General features: G+C 41.2%; 2 protein-coding genes across 2 annotated transcripts in view; both read right to left on the bottom strand.

The window, feature by feature from the left end:
* Positions 1–2,783: 2,783 nt before the first annotated feature.
* LOC135992215 (uncharacterized) lies at positions 2,784–7,746 on the bottom strand. The gene is made up of 2 exons (XM_065641222.1): positions 7,435–7,746; positions 2,784–5,240 (listed from the first exon to the last, which is right to left on the bottom strand). Exons 1-2 carry the CDS (start codon positions 7,744–7,746, stop codon positions 3,738–3,740), a joined length of 1,815 nt encoding a protein of 604 aa, XP_065497294.1. The 3' UTR covers positions 2,784–3,737.
* Positions 7,747–12,119: 4,373 nt separating this feature from the next.
* Positions 12,120–27,599, bottom strand: part of BEAN1 (brain expressed associated with NEDD4 1) — a 46,217-nt gene continuing 30,737 nt past the window's right edge. Inside the window, exons 5-6 of the mRNA XM_065640945.1 lie at positions 27,155–27,296; positions 12,120–15,685 (exon numbers count right to left, since the gene is read on the bottom strand). Coding sequence (XP_065497017.1) covers positions 15,337–15,685; positions 27,155–27,296 — 491 coding nt within the window. The 3' untranslated portion in view covers positions 12,120–15,336. The remainder of the gene's footprint in view (positions 15,686–27,154; positions 27,297–27,599) is intronic.

Here is a 27,599-nt window from a genome sequence, read left to right as displayed (position 1 = left end):
AGTTGCTATTAAATTATTCAGACCTGAAGGTCTCTGTCTCTCTCCTGCTAGCAAGTTGCTGTCCTGTGTCAGGACTTGGAGAATCCAGTCCTTCCTGTAGCATGTGGAGGTTTAAGAAAACGTGCATTTCTAAAGCAGGCTAAAGTCAGGTGAGAATTACAGCGGTGTTTCCCCCTCACCCAGGCATTTGTAGGGGGCTGACAAAAAAGTTGTGAGCTTTTTTGAACGAAAAGTTTAGTTTCAGAACAAAAACTACAGGTTAATAGATTAATTTCTGCATAAGAGAAATGTAGGCTTCTGTCTAGTCCAGACTGATTTTTAAAAATTGATCATTTATCACTTTTTAAAGAGGCTGGAATGTGATAATTGTTTCTGCTGTATTGAGAGCTGGGCACCATTGCGCTAAGTGTTGTGTAAATACAGCTGCAAGAGTGATCTCTGAACACAGACTGAGGGGCAGTCAGGACAGTGACAGAGGAGCTGTGTTTGTTATCCGTGTATTGAATGCATAGCTCTTGATTTTACTTATCTTTACGCCAGAAGCTTTGAGTTGAATCCTCTGCTCTACCCTAGAGCCCTCTGCCCGGTAACAGTGACACATTCCTCCCATACATCCCCCAGAAAAAGCTGTGAGGACGTTCCCTGTGAGTGTGCTGCCCTGCAGATGTCACTATATTCCATACTAATCCTAATTTCAGTTTTTTACTATTTAATGCTGTGAAATGAGCCTGTGAGATTAATTTCCAATGGGTGGGACCTTTAGCTGTGGTGTGGCTTACTGGTGGTTATTTTCCTAGTATTTAGGTACAAGTAAGGTAAAAAATGATAAAGTAGTGTTTCAGAAATTGTCTTTTTCTGGTGAGATGGCTCTGAACAGTAGACATGTATATTCATCAGTGCTTTGCAAGCCCTTGCCAGTCCCTCTCAGGTATGCTTCGTCTCAGGGAATTTCTGTGTTTAAATTCTGAAGAAAATTGTAATTTTTTTTCATTTGGTGTATGCTGCTTTTTTAAAAATATATTTACATTGAAATTTGATTTTCATTCTTAGCTTTAAAAACAAGAAAGTTTGTTGTAAAATCAAGCTATGCTTCCTGAGCAGCTTAGCTCCAGACAGGGCAAGGGTGTATGTGTGACACAAATGTTAAGAGACCCAGTAGGGAGAGGTTGTGCAAGTGAATGTCACCCAGCTACCAGGTGTGCTGCCTGAGCTCGGTGTCTGCACTGATCAAAAGAAAATTTCTCTAATCCAAGGCTTGGGAGAGCTGAGCCATTCAAAGTGGTTGTGTGTAGCATATAAATTTGGGAACAGAATTGGCCTTAGGTTTGTATGATGGAAAAACATCCAATCAGTAAGTAAATCCCCATTCAATTCCTATGCAATCAGGACCAGCTGTAGCACAATTGAAGCTGACAGCTCAACAGAGGGTAGGCATACATTTTACAAACAGATCACCTTCCTTTAGAAAGGTGCCCAGGCAGCCCTCTTGCTGGCTAGCAGTGCTGCTTGACTGGCTGCTCTTATTTAAGTTAATTAGTCAAGGAGTGGTGCAGTGGCTACTACAAACAGTGGCAGGAAGTACTGGCAGATGGGGTAAGAAATCCTATGCTCCCTTTCATCTGTCCCTCTTCTCAAGTCTTGACTGTATTTACAACTAGCGTTTTAAATCCAGTTCTATCTTACTCATGTGGAAGCAGTTGCACAAAGGACTACTGCCTAAGGCCTCTTAAATATGACTTACATTTTATTTCAGCAGGTTTTCAAATCCCATCTCTTCACAAGCATATAACACTAAAGCAGTTGTCTCTTGAGACCCTGGAAATTTGCAAATATAAAAGTAGTTTCTAGTACAACACCTGAAACCCCTGCCATTTTTACAGGAAGGGAAGTTAAAGGTGTTCCCATGGCAATAAGAAACTCAGATGAAAATATCTCTAAGACTTTAAGTGCACAGTAGCTCTCCCTACAAAGGCAGACAGAACACTTACCAGTCCTGGCCAGTCTGCCATAAAGAGGAGATTCTTCTTCAGTCCAGGTACTCAAACATTAACAAAAAGTAGTCTCAGAACATGGCTGTTTTATATTTAATAAATTTTGTGCAGTTTAACTGTTTGTTTGGTGGGCACTGTTCAGAAACAAAACCCATATTCATTACATCGTTGCTATCTCCCCTAGTATTCCAGTGACTTGGTGGAGCTGTGGACTGTGGTGCACTGTTAGCAAGTTTGTGCTATGCTTCCTCACTTCTCAAAGTACCTCTGTGTTTTGTTTTCCCTATGTGAGGTTGTTCATAAGGTCCTGGACATGCTGGTCCAAAACTCTGCTCAAACAGGGGCAAAGTTAAGAAATCTGTCTCCTCTATGCCAGGTAACTTGAAGACTGAAGCAACTGTGTACAGCCCTATCAGGGGAAGTTTAGTATTAAAAAGTGTTTCTCACAGTAGATGTTAATGAGTTTAATGAAGGCCAGCAGTATGGCATTAATGGAGTTAGATGCCTGAGGTGGTGTCTTTTCAAGTGGTAGTCTTAGTTTTCTTTTGTATTGGTTTTTCATGTGTAAGTTGCTGTTAAGTACTTTTCCTTGTATAGCTACAGTAAAGATAAAAATGGGATGTTAGGTTTATGAATCCTGTAGTACTAGTGGTCATCTGAATGCTTAGGAAACATCTTCTTTGTGATGAGAAGGGGTTTTTGAGGTTTTAAATTAGAGCTCCTGAATAACAGACACAATGAGTTTTAAAACACATAATTTTAATAACCCCCACAGGGGGAAAAATACAGCTTATAAAAACCAAAATGGTTATGAAGAACAGATGGGTACTTGGAGAGCAAGGAGGCTGTGGTGGGTTGACCCAGGCAGCAGCTACACACCTACAGAGCTGCTTGCTGCCCCCTTCCCCAGCAGGGCAGGGGAGAATAGGAAGAGCAAAATGCAGAGAGCTTTTGGGTCAAGATAGGAGTTTAATAAGTGAAGAGCAAGGGGGAAAAAGTGATGCAATGGCAGTAACTCGCCACCTCCCACAAGCAGAACGATGACCAGACAGTCTCTGAGCAATTGACAGCTTGGTAGAGAAATAAAACCCCACCTTCTTCTGCTGGCAGCAGTAGCAAAAATAAAAATAAAAGTGTTCACAGGGCTGTTTCCTTCTTTAAACCTAAAGGAATTTTATAAAACTTTCTAAACTTATTTTCAACTGAAAACAGGAGAAAGATTAGCTCAGAGCACAGCTTCATAGGAATGTGAGGAGTTAACAGAAGTACACTCCAGTATAGCATTTGTCAAGCTATAAAATTGGGTCTTCCAGCTTAGAAACATTTACCTGTTTCTGTCATTGTGCAGCATGCTATACTTGAAGAATACTCCAGGAATAGGTCTGTAAAGCAAAAAAAGGCGGGGGGGAGGGAAGTAGAAGCATGCTTAACTGAAGAAACCTGTCTCACATTAAGTACTGCCAGAAGGAATCTTGCTAATGAATTAAATGGACTTAAATTTATGGAAGTTGCCTATGCTTTAGAAAGATGACCATTCAGTTTTCAGTGCCAAAGGTTCCAGATGAGAAGGGGCCATTAAGAATTTGCTCAACTACTTCTCTTTTTTACTGTCCAAAACTGGTGGTGATTTTTTTGGTTTTGTTTTTTTAAACTGTTTACAAAGCCAACCATCTGTTTGAAAAGATGATCAAGGCCACAAGCGAGAGGAAAAAAACCAGGCAAATTACAAATAAAACACTAGTAGAATCAAGTGTGATGGCATAACATTCCTTGGTCAGTTTTGTCAATAATAACATAAGGCTCCTGGATTTCATTTGCTTTTGAATCATAGTTCTCCAGCTTTACTTGACTGGATTCAGGAGAGTCACATTCAGGCTGCAAGAGGTTCCTTCTGCCCTGTGCACTGGTCCTTCTTATGCGTGAAGCCCGAACATCAATACTTTGTGGTGGAATGTAGGTGAGGTTAGGGGGCTCTCGAATGTGTCTGAAGCACTCAGCAGCTGCGTGTGCATTAGCAGTATCCATCAACAGCCTCTTGCTATCAGAACCAGTAGTGGGATCCTCTGTGTTCTCAGGTGTGCAGCACAGATCTGAAGATGGCTCAATATGTGTTGCTGCTCTGTGTATCTGAGCATTAGTCAGATGTGTACATTTTATTCTGGAATGTTTAAATTCTGGTACATTCCTGTCATTTGTACTTGCATATGATACTGACTCAGGCTGGCCGGTTTCCTCTACTGGATACTTAAGGTCTTCCTCAGTGTCCTTGATTTGTAGTTTTGTGAAGGTTAATGACAGCTCACAAACTTCGTCTTCCCTGGGGACACTGCAGTTTTGGACAGGTGCAATGTCCTTGTATGGCAGAGACTTCAGCTCATTGGGTTCATCTGCAGGATCCAGGTCTGTGCAATTTATGGCATCATTAATTTCTGCTTCAATTGATTCTTCAGGGACTTCTTGAGGTTTGTACTCCAAAGTGTTTTTGCTGTCACAAGAACTGTCAGCAAATATTGCAAATGCTGGCGGACCACTTGCTCCTGGTGAGAGTGGCACAGGCCTCATCTCATTTGCAGTTGACTCTGCAGTGACTGCCAAAACACATTCTTCACTTAGACTGGCTCTTGGCTTTTTTTCAAAAGCTTTTGGAGAAAGATTCTCATTGAAAATAGGGGTTTGTCTTATGACAATGTCACTATATTTGATCAAGAAGTCCTCACTGTCTGAGCATTTGCCCGGAAAATGTGTGGTGTTAATGACTTGCCTTTGGTGTTCCTGAAGCCTGTTAGCGGATTGAGCAACTGCTAACTGAGGCACGTCATCTTTGATCTTCAGATTCCCAGCAGCTTCAAAGGATATATCGCTCTTAGTTGAGGATTTCTGTTGAGTAGCAAGGCACAAAGATGTCTCACTGTTTTCTTTATTTTCTATATTTTCAGCATCTTCTCTCTGGGTTGTCTGATCCTCTTTGTCCTTATCTCCATGATGCTGGTGCATTTGTGTTCTCTTCTGTAGAGTCTTCTCCAAATTGCCATGTTTTTCTTCATTTGTCATTTCAAGGATGGTTTCACACTCATTTCTTGCCAGGAATATTTCAAATGCAGTCTGCTTTGTTTCCTCATTGTTTCTCTGTTTGACAAGTGAAAACTCTGTTGCTGTTGTTGCAATGTAACCTATTTTCTCCAGTACTGTTTTTACAATGTCATCTGGGAGCACAGATTGAATATAGTAGACAAAATTACCGGTGAATGTCTGAAACAGAATGCAACATTGAAAAACAGATGAACACTGAGGGGGTGGGGTGGAGAGAAGTGTGAAAGACTTCCTAAAAATCAAAAGTACTTCAAAAATTATTTAAATATTTTAAAAAACTATGTTCCCAAAAGTCTGAATTTTGAATCAAAGTGAGGCTTTTCTGACAGTATTATTTTGTCAGCCCCTCAAGCATTATAACTTTGCTATAGCACATTCATTTCAGTGAAGTTATGCCAGTTTAAACCTGCTGAGATGCTGGCGAAGACCATCAATATTGAACAAGGAAGGGAGTAAGAAAATCATTTTAGTCAAACTAGAGAAACTCAGCAATAAAACTTGTGCTTTCCTAAAGAACAGAAGTTATTTAAACAAAGATTGATAGAATAAATCACTGAGGTCTAATATTTTCCCAAAGAAACAGACATGATGCACTCACTGTTAATCATATTTCTTAATTGTTTACAAGACTGAAACATTTTATTTTTCCATGGTTCAGACTTCTGCTGTAATTTTACTACCCTCAAATTAAGTTGTAATTCTTCTGAAAGCACCTTTTTTGAAGGGAGACTATTCTAGCAGAAATATTGCCAAAACACACTCTTTGCACAAGCTGTCTGCAAAACATGACTTGAATAAAATGCTGCTGCTTGTAACAACTTAAATTGTTCAGCATTTGCTCGGTTTTGGAGTTACCCCTGGCATGAAGCCTAGTTTGTAAACTGGAAGTGGTTTTTTGTTTTGTCTGAAATGCTATGATAGGAGAGTCTATATTGACCTAAGCATGACCAACTGCATGCAAGTCAGAACAGAATGGAGGTAGGAGTGCCAAGTCAGCACTTCCACAATCAGTGTACCTTATTTTCAGGCTTCTCTGCTTGAGATTGACTTAACTGCTTCTAATTCTGAGACCTAAGCATTGGTCTCAGAAGCACAAACTTGGAGGAGAACAAAACTGACTCCCAAAAAAGCCATTAACCTAAAAAGCCACACTATAATGTAGGACTGAGCCTCAGTCCATTCTTAATAAAGTTGTTAACTGTGCCTTTTACTCCCCAGCTTCTGTTCTTTCCAGAGGGGAAGTGGGGAGCAGGCACTGCTAGGGGGGTGACATCAGCACGGGTGAGAGGCAGGAAATATGTGAAGTAGTATTCTGCATACAGCCAGTAACTTTTTATTAAACCTGCACGTACACAAGATACTATTGGTTCTCCAACTTCTGCCTTGCAGTAGAATGATTTCAGGCCTTGAGCAGGCTGTTTTGCACTTTGGATTACCTGCAGTGGTCTTCAAAAATTCTTTATTAATGAAGCCTAAGAGTCTTGTGTTACGAAAAGCTGAACTCGCTAATTGTAGACCTTATTATCTTACATTTTGCCCTGTTTTAAGGAGACAGATGGGGAGAATAGGAATCTACAGCTGTTTGAGAATACGCTGATGAGACGTAATGGCAGGAAGAAGGAAAGAAACGGCTTTACCTCACCAGCACTTGTTGCTGTAGGAAGGGAAATAAGTTTGCATTTGGGTGTTCAGGGATTTTGATTAAATACAAGTAGATTTTGCCTGTGTTGAAGATTGCTGTCTCTTCTGGGCAATGAGATGCGTTCAGCATGCTAGGGAAGGGGGGTAACCTTGACCACCTTGCTGTAAAAAGCAGCAGTATTTCCTCCTTCGAAGGGTTTTTTCCTACCCAGATCACCAGCTGCAGTCACTAGAGCCAGGACATGTTGGTAATATCACTGGATGGGAGAGACACCGGCCCACCTGCCTTTGGCATCAAACCGTTAGCAAAAGGCATAACTAGTGCTAGAAAGCATCCCTTCCTTACAGGCAAATCAAGGTGAACACTCTGAATAATGACAGTCTAAGCATTTCATTGGACCTTTTTACTTCTTTGCCGTCTCACGATAACCGAAGATCTCCGTGTCCAAACCCCTGCACTCGCACTCCTGGGAAGGCCCCTGGAGGCAGGACACGGCCTGCAAAGGCCAACGGGCACCTCGCAGCTCCCGCTCAGCGCGCCCCGACCTGTGCAGAACGGGCTCCCGAACGCTGCTCCCAGCTCCCCGGGACAGCTGCCGGCCCTCCTGCGCCACAGGCCGGGGAAGGGGCCTCGAAACCCCGCTGCCGCCGGGCCAGACGAGCCCTCCGGGGCTGGCTGAGCCCCCGCCCGAGCTCCGCGGCGCCTCCCTACCTTCAGCGACCTGATCTCTTTCCGCCACGGGGAGAGGAGCAGGTTGACGCAGAGCAGCTCCAGCACCTCCAGCGCCTTCAGCAGGGCCCGGAGGACGTTGCCGCCCCGCTCGCCGCGGTGCCGCCGGCAGCGCTCCGCCAGGCCGCACACGTCCAGGGCGCCGCGCCGCCGCGGGCCCAGCAGCCGGCGCGCCCTCGCCTTCAGGGAGGCCTCGTCGCACACCGCCAGCACCCCCCCCGCCCCCTGGGCCGCATAGTAGGCCAAGTAGTCCCGCAGCAGCTCCTCCTCGGCCGCCGCCGCCGGCTCCTTCATGGCGGCGCCAGACCGGCCGGGCCGCCCGGCCGCGGAGCGGCTCGGCCCCCCATTGGCCACTCCGCCGGCGCGCCGGGCGGTCAGTGGTGGCCCGCCGTGTCAGTCAGGGCCGGGGGGCGGGTGTCCCGGCGAACCGAAAGCGAAAGGCGGGAGGCCGGAGGGGGCGGTGCCGCGCGCGGCGGCGCGTGGCGCTGCGCGCGGGCTGGCGTCGTCTGGGCACGGGCGCGTGGCGGTGTGCGCGTCGTGTGGTGGCGGCCGCGCGATGGCGGGCACGGCGCTGCAGCCCCCCGGCCGCCTCCCCGGCCGCCCCCTCGGCCCGCGTTACCGGCCGCCCTGAGCCCGCTCCTGCCTGTTTCCTCCGCCGTGGCCCCGACTGCTTTCCCGGCCGACCAGGAGCCCTGGAGAAGGGGTGCCCTCTGTGGGCACAGGCCCAGGCAGGAGAGGCGCAGTGCTCGAGGGCTGGCGTGAGGGTGAAAGCTGCCCTGGTGGTAATTGTGCTGTGGAGTGAAATGAGAGCACCTGTAACAGCGCCTTCCTTGCGTCTGTTTTGTTATTGTTTTTATTGTACATTGCATCTGAATTCCTGGACGTGGTTTGGGCAACAATCAGCTGAAAGAGACTCGTGTCTTCTGCGGTGGGGCGTGAGAAGTTTCCCTGAATGGGTTTGAAATGGGGATTGGGCCCAGCAGCTGGAAAACCGGCCTGACTTTGATCCAGGTGAGTTTGCTGATCTTGATTTCTGGAATCTGAATTTTAGAGTTGTTTCCTATGGCTGCCATGATGTTGTGAGCTTGTGTGATTTCATAAATTAGTGCTGGCATCGGCTTCCCATAACGTTAATTTTTGCTACAGACCAGCTGGGCTGGTGTCTTCAGCAGTGTCTCCACTGACTTGACTTGCTGGAAGTGTGACTTTGACTTGATGGTTTTTTAATGGCTCATCTTATTATAGATCGTTTTCATTACATTATAGATTTTTAAATTAATATCTATCTCGCAGTTAACCACTGGGAATGTACAGGTTGTCCTGATCAAGGGAAGTCTCAGGCTTACTCAACAGCAGTCCTGTTTCTTTTTTTTTTTTTTTTTTTTTTTGGAAAGTGGCTCTGTGGTCTTGCAAACAAACTGGTTTTCTCTCTGACTTTGCAGGCAAGGGAGCTTTCCAAAACCATATGCTTTTGATTGTCATTCCAAGTGAAATGTCATTAGGAAATACTTTTGTAGAATTTGCGTATGGAAAATTGCTATATAAAAATGGCTGATCTAGCCAAGAGGGGAGACAAATCCCCATACTAGTACTGCATGTTAAAACGAGGCCATCTGGCCATCTGCTGCAATGTCTGAGTTTCCTCCCCTACCATATGTGCCCGCACACCCTGTGGGCTGGGCTGTGCTCTTGGTCGGGTGCCTGCAGGGGCTCAGCTCTCCTCTCACCATATGCAAAACTTTATTGACCCAAATGAGAGGGGTGGATTTCATGTTTCTGCACATCTGCTCCCATGGGGGCAAGGCTGGATTCTTTAAGCTTTTTAGTTCTCGTTAATATATTGAATAGCTGCATTTTGTTAAAGCCTGGTGTGTTTTAGTAGAATGATGCAGAGAATCTTGCTTTGTTGCTGGTTCTTTTGAGTGCTTCACTTTTCAATAAAGCGTATTTGTGTGATACAGTAAACACCGAGTTGTCTCATCGGTCTAGCTATCATTGCGTTGTTATTCTCTGAATTAGTTTCCTAGTACAGCCTCCAAGGATGTGGCTTATGTTCTGTGTTTTGAAGGTCCTAATACTTTAAAACCCTGTTCCCTAAAAGAGAAGCTTAATTGCTTCTGTGTTGTGTGTGTGGTACCAATCCCATCACTGCGAACAGTGACCCAGATGCCTGAAAGTCCAGTTGCAGTTCCCTGAGCTGCGAGGTCTCCCATCTTGCTTCTCCTTCTTCAATGAGATTTTGAAGTGTTTTGCAAAGAAGTTTTGCTCTTTTTGGGACATATTAGTGTTGTTTATTGCTGATTTCAGTCCTTTGCAGAAATATAAAATCTTTCTAGGAGCAAAGCTGTGACAAAACAATCTTAATTTTTGCAGGCTTCTTTCACTGCTTCATTGCCATTTGAATTTAAATTAGAAAAAAAAGTCTCTCCATTGTAATGTATTAGGCTCATTTGGAGTGTAACAGAAGACAGCATCTATCAATTTTATTATTTTTTTAAAGTCTAAAGCAAGGCAAAAGCCTGGTCATTAACCCTAGGAGAGAAGAGAAATTCAGTAGAAAGGAATGGCCAGTTCCAGCTCTGAATGCAAACGATTGCTATTTCCCTGGAGTTCGAAAGACACAATGCTAATACCCATTGAATTGCGTCAGGCTATATACATGACTCTTTTTTTCATTGCATTTGGCCTGATTTAGGTAAGGAATGATTATTGAAACAATAAATATTGATAGGAGATGCAGGAGAACAAATAGGAGAATCAAGGCATCGGACCCAAAATGGGACTGGACCACCCTGGATACTTCTAGGTTCCTTAAAGCTTTAACTTTGTGCCTCTGCTGGACATGAAACCTATTTGGCTTATTATGTTTTCTTGCTTTAATGGAAGTGAGAATATATATCTGTATGGACCTGTCTGAAATCTGAGCTGTGAATTTATTGTATGCATATGAGTTCAGTAGCCAGTGTTAATCATACATGACTATGAACTGAGGAAAAGGGAAATAAATATTAACTTTGCTAGCTGAGAAGTAGTTTTAATGCATGAAATGCTGTGGGGGGGTTCAGAAAACATGGATTTAGTTTCTGATCTATCTACAATTCCCACTTCATGTGTAGCACATAACTTCAGTGGTGCTGGAGGTGCTTGGATATATTATAATTACGATGATGAGTATTTTCACTGGAAGCTTTTTGCTATGACAACAGTATGGTGTTAGAAATCATGTAGTTAGCAGTAGGTCACTAATGCGGTCTGGGCTCAGAGAATACTCTTTTCCCAGAGGGTACTGGCAGAACATCTAGGGTTTGGAAAGCTGCTAATATTAAGTGACAAAAGTACAACTGCCAAGTCCCAGGCTATGAAGCAACGTCAAACACTGTCAGACAGTGATAAGGAGAGGCCGTGGAAAGCTTCACTAGAAGGAGAGGACGGAAGCTTGGCCTTTCTGTTCCTGGTAACATGTGGAATCTTTCTCTACAATTTATGAAATACTAATTTTCCATTTCCCCTCTATTCTAATATCTGATTTCTATATGGCAGTGGACAACAGCTTTCTATTCTCTGTCATGCAAAACCAAAAAAAGTAATAACCAGGGCTGTTAACTTTCCTGTTCCTTTTCTCTTGGCAGTCAGGTTTGTCAGCCTCCTTGACTTACAGAGCCTCAGCCTGGACTGTTTCTTAATAGAGCAGTAGTGAGTGGAGAGCTATCTTGAATGTTTTACAAATAATGGTGCTGTTTATATACCCAGGCTGTTGTTGTTGGGTTTTCTTTTTTTTTTTTCCTAGTAGTATGATATTATTGGCTCATAGTTCACCCGTATTTGTCTCAGTCTAATTCTCAAGACATTCTCCTGCAGTCTAACAGGCCACTCTGTGTCATGCATTTGTGAGGTTGAACCTATGCTTCTCAAATGCAGGAATTGTATTTGTGTTCACTGAGGGAGGGGAATGATTTGTCAGACTGCACCATGACCAGTTTGATAAATTTGATGTGTTTTCTGTTCAGGAAATACATGGTGTTTCAAAAAGATGGACCCAGTCTGAATTATAATTCCTTTGAAATTGGGTCCATGTTTTGAAACACCCTGTACAGTGTTAGTCATCTTGCTGTGCAAAAAAAAAAAAAATCTGTTTGAATATTTCTGGAAAGATTGGCTTGTTATTTTCTGGCTTTTCCTCTTTTTCCTTGGCAGTATGTTACCACTTTCCACTCTCCTGACCTTAATAATTTTCAAACGTACCTATGAATGCATTTTTGAGGGTTTCTGATTAGTCTTGAAATGGCTGAAGAGTATTTCAAGGGTGACAATTTTCACTGCAGCTGAACTGCAGACACTTCCCTTCCTGCTGTTGCTGAGCTGGGCTGATCCTGGCTGGGCACATGCCGACTTGTCCCCCTGAGCAGGAGAGACCAGACTGCTCCAATGCCTGCTTATTCCTGTCATCTCTGACGAATGTAAAACCCAAATGCAAGTGGCAGAAGCACAATGTTGCTCAGTCAACAGTTGCATAGTTGCCTGATTAACAGGCAGCTAAAGGCTGTGGGTAGTCCCAAAGTGATACGGATGCAATAAAAAGCACAGAAGATTTAGTGAATACATATATGTTCTTTACTAAAAGTTTTGTGTAAAGATCAGTATACTAAAAATCGAAGCAAAAGAGATGACTACAGAAATACAGTATTGTTATCACATAGCAAGAAACAGCATGTGTAAACAACTTCCTTTCAGATATTGTGTAATAAATGAAAGGCCTGTGTTAAGCCTGTTCTAGGATTGGTGTTAAAATTATGCGAGAGTTTAGAATAAAATCTGATAGGAGGATGTGAATTTCTTAAGAGGACCATCAGGAGATACTCTTGTCAGTTTTTCCGAGCTTTATCTGGGATCTTAAATATTCTCCAAGAAGTGAAAACATATTCTTATTGCATCATTACAAGGAATCTCAACACTGTTCCAGTAGTAGCAGCAGAAGCTGTTAGAGCAGCTTTAGAGCTATAAATTTCTGTCTAATACTGTCTGTTTGCAGAGGTATATGGTTGGATTTATAAGCCTTTCTTCCACAACTTTGTTGGATATCACCTAGCTAAAAAGATTAACAAGAGTAGAAAATATTAAGCCACTCTTGCAAGTGATTGTGGTAAGGTATCACTGAAGGTAGCGTACTCTACTTTTAATTCACAGTTTGTTTTGTAAAGGTACTTGTTCATGATGAATGACATAACTTATGCATTCAGTGGTAACTTAGAAAACTGCTGCAGTATGGAAGTGTATGTTTTGGTGGGCTTCCATATCTGTGTGACAAAGCAGCTGGGATTATTTTGATGGATGATTCCCTCATTATGAACCCTGCGTAGCGTAGCCATATGACTTGACTTTATAAAGTGGTATGCCACAAGAGGGAGTAGACAGCTATTTGGAAGTAATGCTGCTACATACAATCCAGATCATAATGCTAAGGATGTGTAACTGTTATCAATGAAGAAAGACTTTGATTAGTGTTTTATAATCTTAGCAATGCATTTCTATCATGAGGTAAAATACAAATTTCCCATTTTTATCAGATGCCTACTAAAAATTAGTTTGTTACTCATAGATAGAAAGTTAGTGGAAGGTCATGAAAACCCTGTCATGTTAAAAGCCAAGCAGATTGAAAGGATTTCCCCAAATGCTCAGAAACTGTAAGCATCTGTAACAGAGTAGAGGTTTGACTGCCAGATGTGAAAAGCTCTCTGTGCTTGTTTTCAGAACAACCTTCAGGTTTGCCATGTTACAGGTAAAAGAGGAGCTCACTTTGAGGGGAGTGGGGGCGGGAAGCACATTTGTCTTCTACTATTTGCTTCTTAGATTTCCCCCTCCACCTCCTCCAATAGCAGGCTGAAGTAAGGAGGGTCTGATCCCAGTGCCTTACCCTGTTCCAGGCAGGTCTCCAAGAGCTGCAAGAAGACATTGCTATGAAAGCATGTCCTACTCTGCAAAAATAAACCTCTGTGCTTTCCTTCACTTTTTGTTTTCCTGCCAATAAAACTGACAGGTATGTTTCTACCTTGGTTTTAATTTCCGGCTCCCAATACATGGTGTAGAGTTTTGTCTCTCTTATTGCAGGATACTTTGCATACGATAAAACTGTTTACACTAGTACTTTATATAGACGAATAGGTCCATCTGTTAAAAACACAAATGTGAAATACAGCCTACATTCTGGCAATGCCTGCCAGTAGTTTTGCAATGCAAAATTGTGAAATTTTGTTGTTTTGGGTATCTTAAACTGAGAATATTGAAAATCTTGCTGAACTGCAAAATAATTCTGTTATTTTAGCAAAATACATATTTACTCTCATCTAATTAGCAAAAATGCATACTTACCTTATCTCATCATGTGCATATGACTCAGTGATGGGATAATTTATACAGCAGTAAGAACCATATCATTACTTCCCATCTAAGTATTAATTATAATTGTGTCAATCTTTGTAGTGTTGAATGATGATTACAGTTGAAAATCATTTAGTATTTACAGAAAATCTAAGTGCAGTTTTAATAATTTGGATGATGCTTCCTTTAAAATACAATTATATATTTACTATACTCATTTTTACATATCCTTCAGTGAGGGTAGCAAACTGAAGTCCATTTTATCAGTCTAAAATTTTTTTTTTCAGTGAAAGTACCTCTAAGAGACTTAGTGGAGATCAGCCCCTGATAACTCTGCTAACCAGTACTGGTTGAATGTGTAGCTTAGTCCTTAAGGGGAGATAGAGTGCTTGTGTACCATGCAAGATTAATCTCTCGCATCTGCAGTTTAGTGCTGCTATTCCTCCTAGTGTGCATCTCCAACTTGTATGCATTTATCCAATGAATGCGTGAGAAGTTCAGGTCTATGAACAAACACTAGATTTGCGGGTAGCAAAATTTCAGTGAAAAGGATCGTGCCTAATAAAAGAGACTTCTGCACAAAGTGAGGTTCTCTGTTACTGTGCATGCCAAGTCCAGCATCTATTATTCATGTCACACTAATGCAATTACTAGAGGTTAAGGTCCTTTGTAACACTACGGGCTCCCTACTGAAAAAGGAGACCAGTTAGTGCCTGAAAATGCAGTCATGCGTGGGAATCAGCATGAAGCATCTTCTGGGATTCCAGAGACGGCCCTTCCCTTGGCTACAGCAAGTCCCCGTGAAGGGCATGTAGCTCCCAGGCCTGTGCAGCTGCAGGACAGCTGCCATAGGTAAAGCCAGTTGGGCTTTGGGAATCCATTGTCACCTCTCCATCCCTTGCTGCTGGTTTCTTTTGAGGAAGCCTTAACAGCAGGTTTCGCAGTGGTCTGGAAAACCTGGTACCGGCCAGACTTTCCAAAGAGAAAATGTGACTATCAAAATATCATACTGATAGCCATGTTTTGCACACAGTATTCTATCTCCATCTACTGAAATACATTATTTTAAAATTATTTTTAAATGCTTTGTTGCCAAGACACTGAATGAAATGTACTACTGACACCTACAAAGACAACAAAATGCTCTTCTTTTTCTTTCTGCTCTAAAACATGCAAAGTTTCATAAATCAACATGTAGGCTTGACTGGATAACATGTATCTACATTAAGAGTGGCTGATTTCAATGTGTTTTGAAATGCTTCAAAAAGGTCAGATGCACTGCCTGTCACTGCTGCTCTTTTATACTGTGTGATGTCATGGAACGCTTTGAAGCACAAAGAGGGAAGTTTAGGTAAACTTTCAAAATTCAGTGTAAAAAAAAAAAAAAAAATCCCATTGCATCCCTGTTTAAAGATATAAAATAGGTAAAACATTCAGAAGTTTTATTCTTCCAAAGGTTTTTGTCAGTCTGAGTTCTTCAGAAGAATTGAAGGAAAGAGCCGCTTTTATTCACATGATTTGGTTCAAAAGGGTCTGGTGGTCAGTGGAAGAATTTTTCAGTACTTCCATTGGAACAAGTGGGATGGGGATATTCTGTTCACACACCACCGTCTCATACAGGGGAGCAGCCTCCAGAGTGAGCGATGACAAAGAGATGGATGAAATTGGCTGCTGCAAGTCCTGCAGCGTGACTGCATAATTTGCACCCTGTCCTGTAGTCCCAGATGCTGCTGCTTCTTCCAGGCTAATGTTTATAGATATTTCATTTCTTTGACAAGGGTCCGTAAGAGAATATGGAGGGGGATCATCTGTGGGAATATATATTTGTGTTGCTCCTGGCCCAACACATTCATCGTAGCTGAAAGAAAAAAAAAAATCATTAGATTCCTGTGAAAAATGCTGCAGTACATTATTTTCAACATAACAAGAGCAGGTAAAGTGAGAAGAAAAGGATCTTCTGGTGTTTTGTCACTCAGCCCACATCCTTGCTTACCCTGCCATGTGAGACCTTGAGAGCATAATACTTAAAAGCACATCTCCAAATACCTCAAGATAACCCCAGAGGTGTCAGTGAAAGTTCAGACCCCATCCTCCTGCATGAAAGTAATATCTGTGGCAGCACCGTTCAGCTGAGGTGCCTGGGGATAAGCCCACCTCCCTACAGCGGGTCACACAGGAGCAGGAGCAGTAACGCTGCTGGCTCACACGAAGCTGTGCATGCTGCACCAGTTGCTGTAGGTGTGACACAGCAGGGGCTCGTTCCTGCTCTCAGTGGCTTGTGAGCAGCTACGTTAAAAAATGGCTGGGGCAAAAGGAAGTGGTGTTGCCATTTGACAGTTATGAAATAACGTATAGAGAGTGTTAGATGGAGGCTAGAGTATCGCACCAAATGCCGTCCTCCTGACTCACAGGTCTCTGGTGGTCAGCCAGCAGTTACATGCGGTGGGTCATCTGGGTTGCAGATCTGTGCTGGCACAGGCAGCAGGATTTCTTGCTGAGGTGTAGAGCTGCGATGAATAATCTTGACAGACTCATGCTGGTAATTCTGAGACAAATCAGACTCCCTGTCATGTTCCTCCCGAAAAGGAGGAATGCAAGACAGACTGATTTGTGGGATTTCCATGAGGAGCCAGCTCGGTTCTATCTAGGCTTTGTAGTTCTGCCTGTGCCACCAAGCTAGAGGCAGGAGAAACCATTACCTCCACACTGCGCTGCCGCACTCAGTGTTTGCTGTCCTGGTGTGAGTGCAGACTGGCACTTTAGATTGCAGCTTGGACTGCACAGCTTAGGGAGGCCCCAGAGGAGTAAATAATGAGCCTGGATAGACCAGCATGTCTTTGTGTGTGTTGTGTTCTCCCATGTTCTGTGTTGCACGAATGGGATGGGAATGGACGTGAGTAGGCTCCGTGTTTGTACCGTACTGTGTTGGCGCTGCCCAGTACATTGAGCCTAAGGGCTTTGCACAGATTGTGCTGTGGCCCCAAGGACCAGGAGGTGATCTGGCAGGCTTGGCGCTGAACCAGAACTGGCGAATCTGGTCTGTTATCTGGGTGGCCCACTGTCCGGCCATCCCAGCATTGCCTGTTAGCCCATGAACTAAAGCTGACTCCACTTTTGCTATCAAACCAGCCCAGGTCTAGTGGTCTGAAGGAAAGTCCTGTTCTCCTGGCTCACTGGCTACAGGCAAAAGTGAGAAAGAGTCATAACGTCATGATTTTAAATGTTGGACCTTCTTTGTTTGTGGCTGTGTTGTTTAACTGTATCAGGATCATTTTAAATCCAATTCTGAAGGAGGGAATGTTTCCTATAAAAATCTTTGCCTGAAAAACAATTCAGCTGGAGCCAGACAAATTAAGAACCCATTTTCTCAGCCACTGTAACTGCAGAGCTATTAAGATCTAGGATATTTCCTGAAACTTAGTATATTTAGCGTATGTCTTCCCAGAGACGGCAGGCAGTCTTTCTGACCCCTGTAATTGCATTACTGCCAGGCTAAACCCAAGCTAATATACCCTACTTATAGATTGCAAGTGGCTTGCACCAGGGCAGCTTCCACTGGCTAGAGTGAGTTCAAATCTACTGCAATCAACCATGGAGGCTCTGCCTTAGAAAAATACTTGATTCTGCTGCACTCATTCATACCTTTCCCTGAGAGCTCCTGTTGATTTTGATGGTATTGTTCCTAGTCAGGGTGATGGAAGTGGATTTTGGGGAAGGGATAAGAAAGTAAAATCTTAGTACTAGGTTATTAAGTAACTCAAATATCCACAGGTGGTTTTATTTTTATTTCCTTTTTATCTTTTATGTTCGTGAGGACAATGGTTTTAAATTCAGACTAGAAAATGTTGATTTCCCCATCAGAAAGAATGGTATTTAAAGACGTTAACTCTGTTCTGAAGATCCTGAATATGGCTTCTAGATACTTCAGAAACAAGTCCCAGCACAAAGAAGGCTGAATTGGTTTTGTATAGCATGTGGAAAAGAGTTCAGTCCAGCCCCTACTAAGCCCACTGAAGCTTTCAAGCATACCTGATACTCTTTTAAAAGATCTCAGACCTCAGTCAGAGATCAATGACCTGATGTCCTCAACTCTATGAACTGAGTGAGATTAAAGGAACAGCCGCTCTTTGCAGGATTACTTACTACGAGCTGCATCTTTACTTAATTTACATTTTGCTAACTCAAAGCCCAATGAATTTATTTAAAATCTTTCCACGGATTTTGACTGACTTAATCAGGCTAATGAAGAGCACCTACTGGGTCCTGTTACCATAGTAAAAGAGTTTCAGTTTTGAAAAGCCCACAGTAATGTGAGTTTCAAGGTGGAAAATTTTGAATCCTTTTGAGGAGATACAAAAGGGAAAAAGCTTTTCAGTCTCCTGATGCTGAGTCTGGGCCCAGCGCAAGGGAAGTCTGCCACTGATCTAAAGGAGAAATGGGCACAGCATGGACCTTCGATTTACTGTTACTTGATCATCTGCATTTCTTTCCCTTGGATTTAATTTAATATGGACTGCAGCTAAATGCTCGTTGGGATAAATAGCAATATGATGTTTTGTGAAGGAGACTTTTAAGCACCAAGGCAAATGAGTAGCAATTATGGTATTTAAGATCTGGCATTTTAGTGTTCAGTTCCAAATATCAATATATTAGTGTTAGGGCACTTTTTTCATATGTATGACGGGTAAAAAAGAATGCTCTCTTTTTCTCCAAATTCTAGTGCAAGTAATGTTCCCCCTCTCATTTTTGGCAATTAAGTTCACGTTTAAAAAATGGAATAGGGCAGTAAGGAACACATGCCAGATTTTCAGTTAAGTAACTTTTTAGCACCTTCACAGCTGTACTAGTTTGCTATGGGCAATGAAGCAACTACAAATTGTTCAAATATTATAGCCTTTTTTTTAATGATCTTGATACTCAGTTTCCCATACTCTCTTCTAAGCATGGTATCTTTGCTTGTAATGCTGATATTGTAAAGAGCTATTGCTGTGATACTAGTAGCAGAAGCTACAGATAAGGTTCCTAATGTTTTCTGTTGAGGATAGCAAGTAGATTAATTAAGGTCATACAAGCCACTTTAACTTTGTATTTCTTCCCTAGCCTCTGATTGTTTTTTGTTATGGTTTTGTTTGTTTGTTTTTCCCCCTCTGTTTAACAGCCTCAGTAATTTGGTTGTGCTTTCAGAGTGCTGTTATAGAGGTATTCCTGTAGTATAACTAATGAATTATCAACACTACAAGCATGAATTTTATTCTGCAGACAGGAAAGCAGTCTCTTCTTCAAAGAGACCTGAATACGCTACCTTATGCATCTAGTCTTTACCAGATCTTTTTTTATTAGAGGATTCTAAGGAAATACAGTAAGAAGTAATACACAGTTTGACAGGCACCCACTGTCCCTGTATGTTGGTGGCTGGAAAATCGTTCCTTGAAAGATTTAGAGGATTACTTATAAAATATCATAATAGCAATCATTCCTTGCAGTTGATTACTGTGTATTGATGTGAGTGATACTGGACTAAATCCATACCGTTGTCTTAAAGGAAAGCTTGATGTTTGAGGAAAAGAGGTGAATGGACTCTTGCATTTTACTGCAGTGAGGCATGTATCACAAACCAAGTGGTACTGCTGGGTTGTCCTGCAGGGTAAGGTCTGCACCTTTGGCATGGCTTTTAGGTTTCTTTCTTTTTATTTGCTAACAGTGCAAACTAGAATAGAACGAAGGAACTGCTTTCTCATCAGCTAGTATGGAAACTTCGATACCAGAGAGGCCAAGAGGTACTCTGTAATGATGGCTACCACTAAAAAGAACCAGTGCATCCATAGCACTCAGTAATGATGATTCCTAATATTAACATTATACTGGTACATGCAAGTCACTTAAGTATGGTAAGTAATGCTGTGGATTTCAGCTGAGAAGGTGGCAGCTGTAAAGCTCAGTAACATGTAAAGCTGCAGTGACAACACAAGCCAGTGTCCATGTCACTGAAAGAAGTGTCCCCTGGCTTGCTGCACACTCCCACTGTTTTCCTTGCATGACTTCCTCCCAACCACGATCCCCAATCTGGAGCTAAATAGGCAAAGAGGTTGTGGTTGTGTGTGTGGTTTTTTTTTTTTTTCCTTTCCTTGTGTGTGTGTGGGTTTTTTTGGAGGCGGTGGTGGTGGTTGGTTTTTTGTCTCTCTCCCCTTTTTTTTTTTTCCTGGGCTGGATTTCTACTGATTCAGCTACCTGAGTTGGAAACTCACAGGGTAGTCAGATGGGCATCAAGGTAACACAAGGGAAGCAAAGAGATGGAGGAAGTGGGGTTCATCTTAGACCACAGCTCACACGCAGAACTTATCCATATCATAAAAGTGCAACTTCAGTAACTGCTAAGCGAATGACACCTACATATATATGTATATATATGTTTTGCAATTGAAAATGCAAGAGCATGGAGCTTACATGACTTAAGTGGAAAACCAATACTTGCTAGTCTTTTGCAAAAAAATAAAATGCTAGTTATGTTTTATCTGAAAGATTCAGTTCTGTGAAGTTATTGTACATATAAAAAGTAGCTGATGCTTGAAGTTCAGTACAACAGTCACAGGAAAATTCTTTTAGATGTGAAAGCAAATGCTTTTGAAAAGTATTATATGACCAGAACTTAATAATGGACCACAGGAACTCATTACACTGTATCTCAGGAATATAATGTGTTTCTTTTTCAGCCCCCCCCCAAAAATCCTTGGTTACAGTACTTGTGGTGAATTCACTTTAATCCACTAAAAAATAGTATTATCTTAAAGTTCAGTGTATCTTACAGGCAGTCATGAGAAGGAAGGAGTTACTGACTGTGAAAAGTGCTATTGTCTGTGTTTGTGTGTGGTGGTTTTGTTTTTTTTTTTTTGCCTTGTTTCCTGTCAGAATAACTTCATTGTCATTGTCGATTACACTATTGAGTTTTTAAGAGATAATTATACTAGGGCTGATGTCTGTTAACAGTATCTTACTGCATGTAAATGTGATCCGAAAAGAGAAGAATGTTGCTTAAAAAATACAGCAGCTCTTCAAGCTGACCTTGTTGACTCAGAATGTGGCGGGGGGGATAACTTCATTAATTTGTTGGGTCTCATTGCAGTAAGTATTAGGATAGGTTTGTTGCTAAGGAAACCCAAAAGAGCTTATTTAACTAGCTGTCATTCATAAATTATGACCTACTCTCTGGGGAAAGAAGAAGGTTCTACTTACAGAGTTTAAGATGCAAACAAAGCTAGTGAAAAAAAGGCAAATCTGAGGAATGACGAATTCTTCTTTGGGAAATAGATGCCTTTTTGTTTACTTCATTCATTTGTTATATGTTATGACTCTACTAAAATTGCTCCTGTTGCATTGTTTCTATTTTGCTGATGACTTACTGTCTTGCTTTAATAATGGTAAATAGAAACACTAAATCTGGAAAATCCATGTGCTGACAGGTTTCAGGTATGATGAAAACATCACAGAGGATGTTTATATGATGTTGTTACCTAATAAAGAAAAGCTGAAATTAGAACAAATATACTGTAACTGTCTAAAAGGAGGATCAAAGGAAAAAAATAATGTGTTTGACCACCTAAGTAGTTCAGCTGACCATACTATGTCTGATTGCGCAACCTGGATTTGTAGCCCAGCAGCTTGGAAATCTATCAGTGTTTCCTTTGAGGTGTTTTTTTTTTTTCTTAGAATACACATATTCTTTGTTGATGTGTAACTACCATAAGGAAATGTATCATTTTTCACAGAACTGCTTATATATGCCATGAGACAGGATATTTTTCTAGGCTTATTTTTGATACTGACGGTTTCCATTAGAGATACTAGGCGCATTTAGTAACTACATTTTGACTTTCCTTTTGTGTGCTTTGTCAGTGATTTATTAGGCATTAGTTTAATATTTTCACATAATAGCAATCCATTCCATGTTACTGATTGTCTCAGTCACTCAATCAGTTTAATTCCTGAACAGTGACTTAGAATGAAGAGCCAAAGCATCTTTCTTTATTAAAAAAGAAACACCCTGAACTGTTGGGGCCCAGTAATTAGCAGAATGATGGTGCAAGAATAAGCAAATGTAGTTAAGTGGCACCTCCTCCCATGCAGTTTTCAGTCCTCCTAGTTGTGTTTGTATGAAATCAAAATCCATCTGTCTCTGGGCCAGGATAATGTTACATGAGAATTTACTATGACTGATCCCAAATTACAGTGGGTGAGGGGGTAATTAACAAACATAACACTAGAGACAACAGCCCACAGTGTTGGCCAAGACAGGCCCTGAAGGAATGATGTAATGCTCCATAAAATCACTGGAGTATTTTCTAGAAATGTTTTGTCACATATTTTTGAGATGCAGCTATGTAAACAAGGGGGAGACACCTCTTAAGGTACTCTCTTTTTATTAGCTGTAGAGCAATGCTGATCTCCTAACTTAGGTTGACTTTTGAGCTCCCAAAGGTGTGGTAAATGTACCTCCAAGTTGCCTGCTTGATCTCGTAGTAGGTAATCATGAACAAATAACGCTGTTATTTTCTACTTTAATGTTTTTAAATAGTAAAAAAAGTAACCCAAGATATTGTTCAAGGAAACATCTAAGGCTAGAGATAGGAAACCTGGAATTAATGTTTCTTTTGCCTTTTTTTCCCTTAGTTATTTCTGGAATTTCCCATTCCCCACAACTATGATAGGACTATTTGTGTTACTAAGCACTAAAAGGTTGGATCTTTATTCTGCACTCTGTGTCAAGATAATCTTGGGGAAGTTGTGACTCTTTGATGAATAAATATTCCAGATGAAAAATGAAATTAAATGTAAACAGTGTTTTTGTGAGAACATACACCAGATAGCATTTTTTGGTTTTCACATTTAGAGGGAAATTAGGTCCTGTCTGACATGAGTATTTCCTTTTGCCACTTCAAAGCCTTGGTTGCCTAAAGCTCTGTACATACCCTTAATATCCAATTGTAAGGAGTGAAAAAGCACTAGTCGAGTGGGATGAAATCCATTTCTTCTGGCCAAAAGGTGAAAAGTTGATAAAATTTCTTTTCATGTAGGGAGCCTCAAATCTGCTCATTGTTAGGATTTTAGAGACTCTAATAAAGAATATGCAATTGTTTTTAATTTACTTGCTCCTTGACTAGTACTGTACTTCAAGCCATTTAAAACATGTAAGCTCAAATTATTTTTAAGCAGCTTTCTTATTATGTATATATAAAAAGATAATTAGGAAAGCTCACTTTAAGTGCGTGTGTTACAATGAACTCTAGGCACAGTGAACATGAGCGTGAACTCGTGATTCTGCCTATAAAGGTATTATCCACACAATGTCGACAGCATGTGTTTGGGATGTGTAAAATCACAACTGCTCCACAAGACTTAATTAAAGGTCTGCTGCCTGCCATATAACTCCAAATAATGCTCTTTATTTTTTTTTCTTTTAAACTTAGAAGTTTAAATATACTAAAAATTCAATTAGGTTATTTTACTCACGCTGTCATCGTGAATGTTGAACGAATTGGCAAATATTGGATTTACAGGCTTTCCAGTATTTCTTTCAAAGTCATATTTACTATGATGATAATTAAGCTGTGGCAGGGAGATCGTTCTTATATTTTGTCCTGGTCTAATTCATTCAAGGTGCCTAATTTGGGGGTAGAAGAATTCTGTGGTTTAGAATTGTTGCTAGATCACTTGGATCATCTTTCTCAGATGACTGAAGTTTCTTGGAAATAAATACTTTGCCATCTGTGGTAACACAGACTATCAAACATTACCTTGACTTCCAGTACTGCTACAAGTACCTATACATGTTAGAAACAGGCTCTAAAATGCAGACACTTAATATCTTGAAAATGATTAGGTCATACCCACTGTATTTTGTTTTTATACTTCCTTTCCATGTCTCATGTAAAATCAGTCTGACAGATGCTAACACAGATCTGAGATTCATTAGAAAGTCGTTAATTACCTTAGAGGGATGTTTATTGATAGGAGCACTGCCTACTTTGGGCTGTCAAGACAAATTGACCAAAAAGCTTCTCTGTAACTACCCTGTCACTCTGGCAGGTTAATGATAAAACTCAGTGCACGGTTTTCCTCTAAATCTAACACAAAATCTAATGTAAGAAAGTGGTCAGTGGAAATGTCTATGGTGATAATCAAATGGAGGCTCAAAAGAAATTTGTGATTTAGATATCAAAGCAACTAAATTATTAACATCCCACGGCATTTTTCATAAATTAATTTCCCGCTTTAAGTTTTCATATGAATAGTAGCTTGTATTGGACTTTAAACTGGAGAGTCAAGAGTGGGCAGTCCTGAACAGTTAGCTCTCCCTCAGCCAAAGAAATGGGAACTCTTTGAATCTTTGTTTCATCAGCCTTCCCCTAAAACTCTTTTTCCACTCATTTAATGGTTTAAAGTCCAGCTGTAAAATGTAATGAAAGCATTCTAGACTGATTATAATCACTCCCTTGGCCAAATAGAGGTGTTGTGCTTTCTACTGATACCTTTTCAGAAAGTGTAATTTGGTATGTTTTAGAAGACTTGGCTCCACAGCACCTGTGTGCAGTGTACTGCTGTTGCCTCTTGCGGGCTGTATTGGAGCGATGTGGTTACATGAAGCTAATGCCTGGATGTGTGCCTGTAGCAGCAGGACATGAGTTTTTACTCTCTCAACTCTTTCACTTCAAATATGTGTTGAGAGTTATTTGCCAATGTAGCTGCTTTCCTTGCTGCTCTTCGTTTCTGTTCTGTTTATGCTACAGTTGTGTTATTAGCTTTTGGGCATGCTAGTTTAGCTTTAAATTACATCTTGCATTGCATTAATTAGAAGGAGGAATTGCATTAATTTAGCCAGTGCTACATTTCAGCAAACTTACTCCTCAAACGTTGTCATACGTAACAAGATTGATTCCAGTGAGTTAATATTTTAAGTGCACTAGGTCAAGCATGTCTTGTTTATGCTTCAAGGCCACGTCTGACAGTTTTCCTGCTGTTAGCACCCATCAGTCCAAATAATCTCCACGCTCTACTAATTAGAAAAAAATGCACTTTAGTGTTATGCCAGGGAGGAGAGTGTAAAGGTAGCTATACAGACTTTTTTTGGCTTTTACATAATACAATACTTCTCACCCAATGCTGTCCTGAACAGACAGTTACAATGGACTATATAATGTATTAATAGTAAGTTTAAATGTCTCTCTATGTAGCATTGCTTTCAGCCATCTGCTAAGCTCTACTTTTCCTGAAGTTTTCTCCAAGTTGTGTTGCTAAGATGTAAAATTTAAGGTTTTGATGATTTCCCAAAGCTACTTTTTCTAAAATATTTAACTATGGTAGCAGTGAGAAAACAGCAAAACCATTAACAATAATCTTTACTTTTGACCTGTGATGGAGAACCTTGTGCATGCAGAGTCGGATCTTGGGCCCCTCAGGGACGCAGTCCACTCAGCCCAGAAGGGAATCTTGAGGAGGCAGTGGTTGGACACCTTTGTCTCTCTAATCCTAGTACTGATGCCCCAGAATAGTTTCTTAGGGCAAGGCAGGACACAAGATAGTTAACTTGTGCTGGGCTTATTACAGAAGTAGCTGGAGAATTTACAGGAAAGCACAGATCATCTAGTGCTATTCCATATCACTCATGTGTCTCCTTCCAGAGAACTCCATAGAGGTGGAAAATCTTTCTTTGGACCTGTTTCAAACTCAAAATGGAAGCAGCCTTTGGGCAGAATCTTAGGAGATCTGTCTACTGAAGAAATATATTCTCAGAGCTTGATCACAGGAGTCTGAGCTTGTTGTTGGAAATGTGGCCAACTGCCCACTCAAGCTATTGCTTGGGTGTCAGCTGGATGGCTTCTGTGAGTAAAGACTTGTGGGTGTGGGTCCAAAAACCAGTCTAAATTTTTAAGTGGATTTATATGAAGTTCTTCAAATTTAGATGCTAGACTCAGAATAATTTTTCACATGTGAGCTTTCTGCTAAAATATTTACACCATCTCTAAAAGCCCATTTATTATGTAGTAGTATGTCTTCGTAATACATAAAGGATTGCTTGTAGAACATGCATAGAATAGAAAAAGCAAAGATCTGTATATTTCATGTTCTTACTACTGACTTGCTCTATATTGCATATGTATATAAGCAGTCAGAAAAGGGCTGGATGGTTTAACTCAAACCAGAGCCTGCTTAAAAGGAAAAAAAGAGAAAAAAACCCCAAAACAACAAAACAAACGCAACAGGAGAAGGGGGCACGTCTGTTCAGCTGTTACTTGCTGTTCATAAGATACAGCACTACAGAAAGCCTGAAGTGATGTTCTGTTTAAAATGATTTCTGTTGGTTCATTGGAGGGAGTAACTGAATTCCTTCTTTTATTAACCTCAAGGTGCATGAGGCACACAGAGGAGAAACAGATGGCCTAAAGTATGACTCCTGCCACTCATGATGGCTGTTCTTGCGTCCTGTGAATGCAGGCACACAAATGTGGAAGGAGCTGCTGTATCATTTCTGGAATAACTGTCTTTGGAAAGAGCCTCTTCTGGCAGTGTGACCTCTCCAGGTGATAAGAACTGCCTGACGTTTGAAGGACATTCTTCTCCAAAGATGCTTCTACAATCCAGGCAACCATGGCTCTCCAGAGCAGATTTGGGTTAAACAGCTAAAATGGTAGTTGTTCTCTTCCTCCACAGATTACTGATATAAGCTGAACAATCCCAAACAGTTTTTTCCCTATCCTACATTAGGAGATTAAGTACAATTACGAGGTATGTCAGAACGGTATGTGCTCTTCAGTTCTGCTGTCTGATAGAATACCAGGGTTAAAAAAGCTGAGAAGTGAGATTTGCTGAAAAATATGGAAATATTTAAAGGTTGCTTGGACTTCTTTCCCCCATGCCCCCTTTTTTCTTTTTTTGATTTATTCTGATCTAAGAAGTCTCAAGGTCAGTAATAAATGTAACCTGAAAGTTCTTGAAAAAAGTATGTCTTTTTCTTCTGGAAGTGAAACTGTGACTTGTGAAATTACTTTCAAAGAAAGATGTTCATGAGTCATTTTGCTTCTGTGTTTCATTAGTATGCCATCAATATGATAAATCTTAATATGAATACTAGTAAATGAGAATGACTGTACACATACCGTTATTTAGTAAAGATATATCTTCTAAGGAAAACTCTACCTAAACAGTCTGCCTATATTTAGAGTTTGTGTGATGTGCACTTCTGTAGTGAGTATAGGTCTAGCAGTTTTATTGTCTTTTTTTAACAGGCTTTGAAAGTGTGGGACCATAACACCCAGAATCTTAGAAAAGGGCTTACCGTGGAGGTGAATCAGGATACATGAAGTTGACCTGAGAAAGTGTATCCAGATAGGACCCAAAATCAAAAGCTGGGGGCAACTCCTCCATGCAGGTGGATCTCAGCTCTCCAAAAGAGTCACCATAAGGGAAGCCATCTGGAGCTGGAAAACAAGCAATTAATACTTGCTGCTCTTTTCCTCCATGGTGGATTCTCTGAGACAATATCACTGTTTATATACACTGCCATAAATCAGAAAACCAAACCTATCTGAGGCAGAGGGATTACTGGTATTCTGCAACAATCAGGTTTCGCAGGACATTTCTATTCCTTTAAAAGCAAGTTAACATCATCTGTAGATGAACTGCGGTGTTTCAGGCTATGGCATGGGGACTGTATATTTAGTACTGCCCTGCAAGATATGAGTGTCTAAAACTTTTCCTGTGCCTCAGAGGTTGAAAAAGAC

The sequence above is a fragment of the Caloenas nicobarica genome, chromosome 9 (genome assembly GCF_036013445.1).
Source record: "Caloenas nicobarica isolate bCalNic1 chromosome 9, bCalNic1.hap1, whole genome shotgun sequence".
In the NCBI taxonomy this organism is placed as follows: Eukaryota; Metazoa; Chordata; class Aves; order Columbiformes; family Columbidae; genus Caloenas; species Caloenas nicobarica.
The sequence above is the reverse complement of the archived record's forward strand: the minus strand, read 5'-3'. Positions and strand labels throughout refer to the sequence as shown.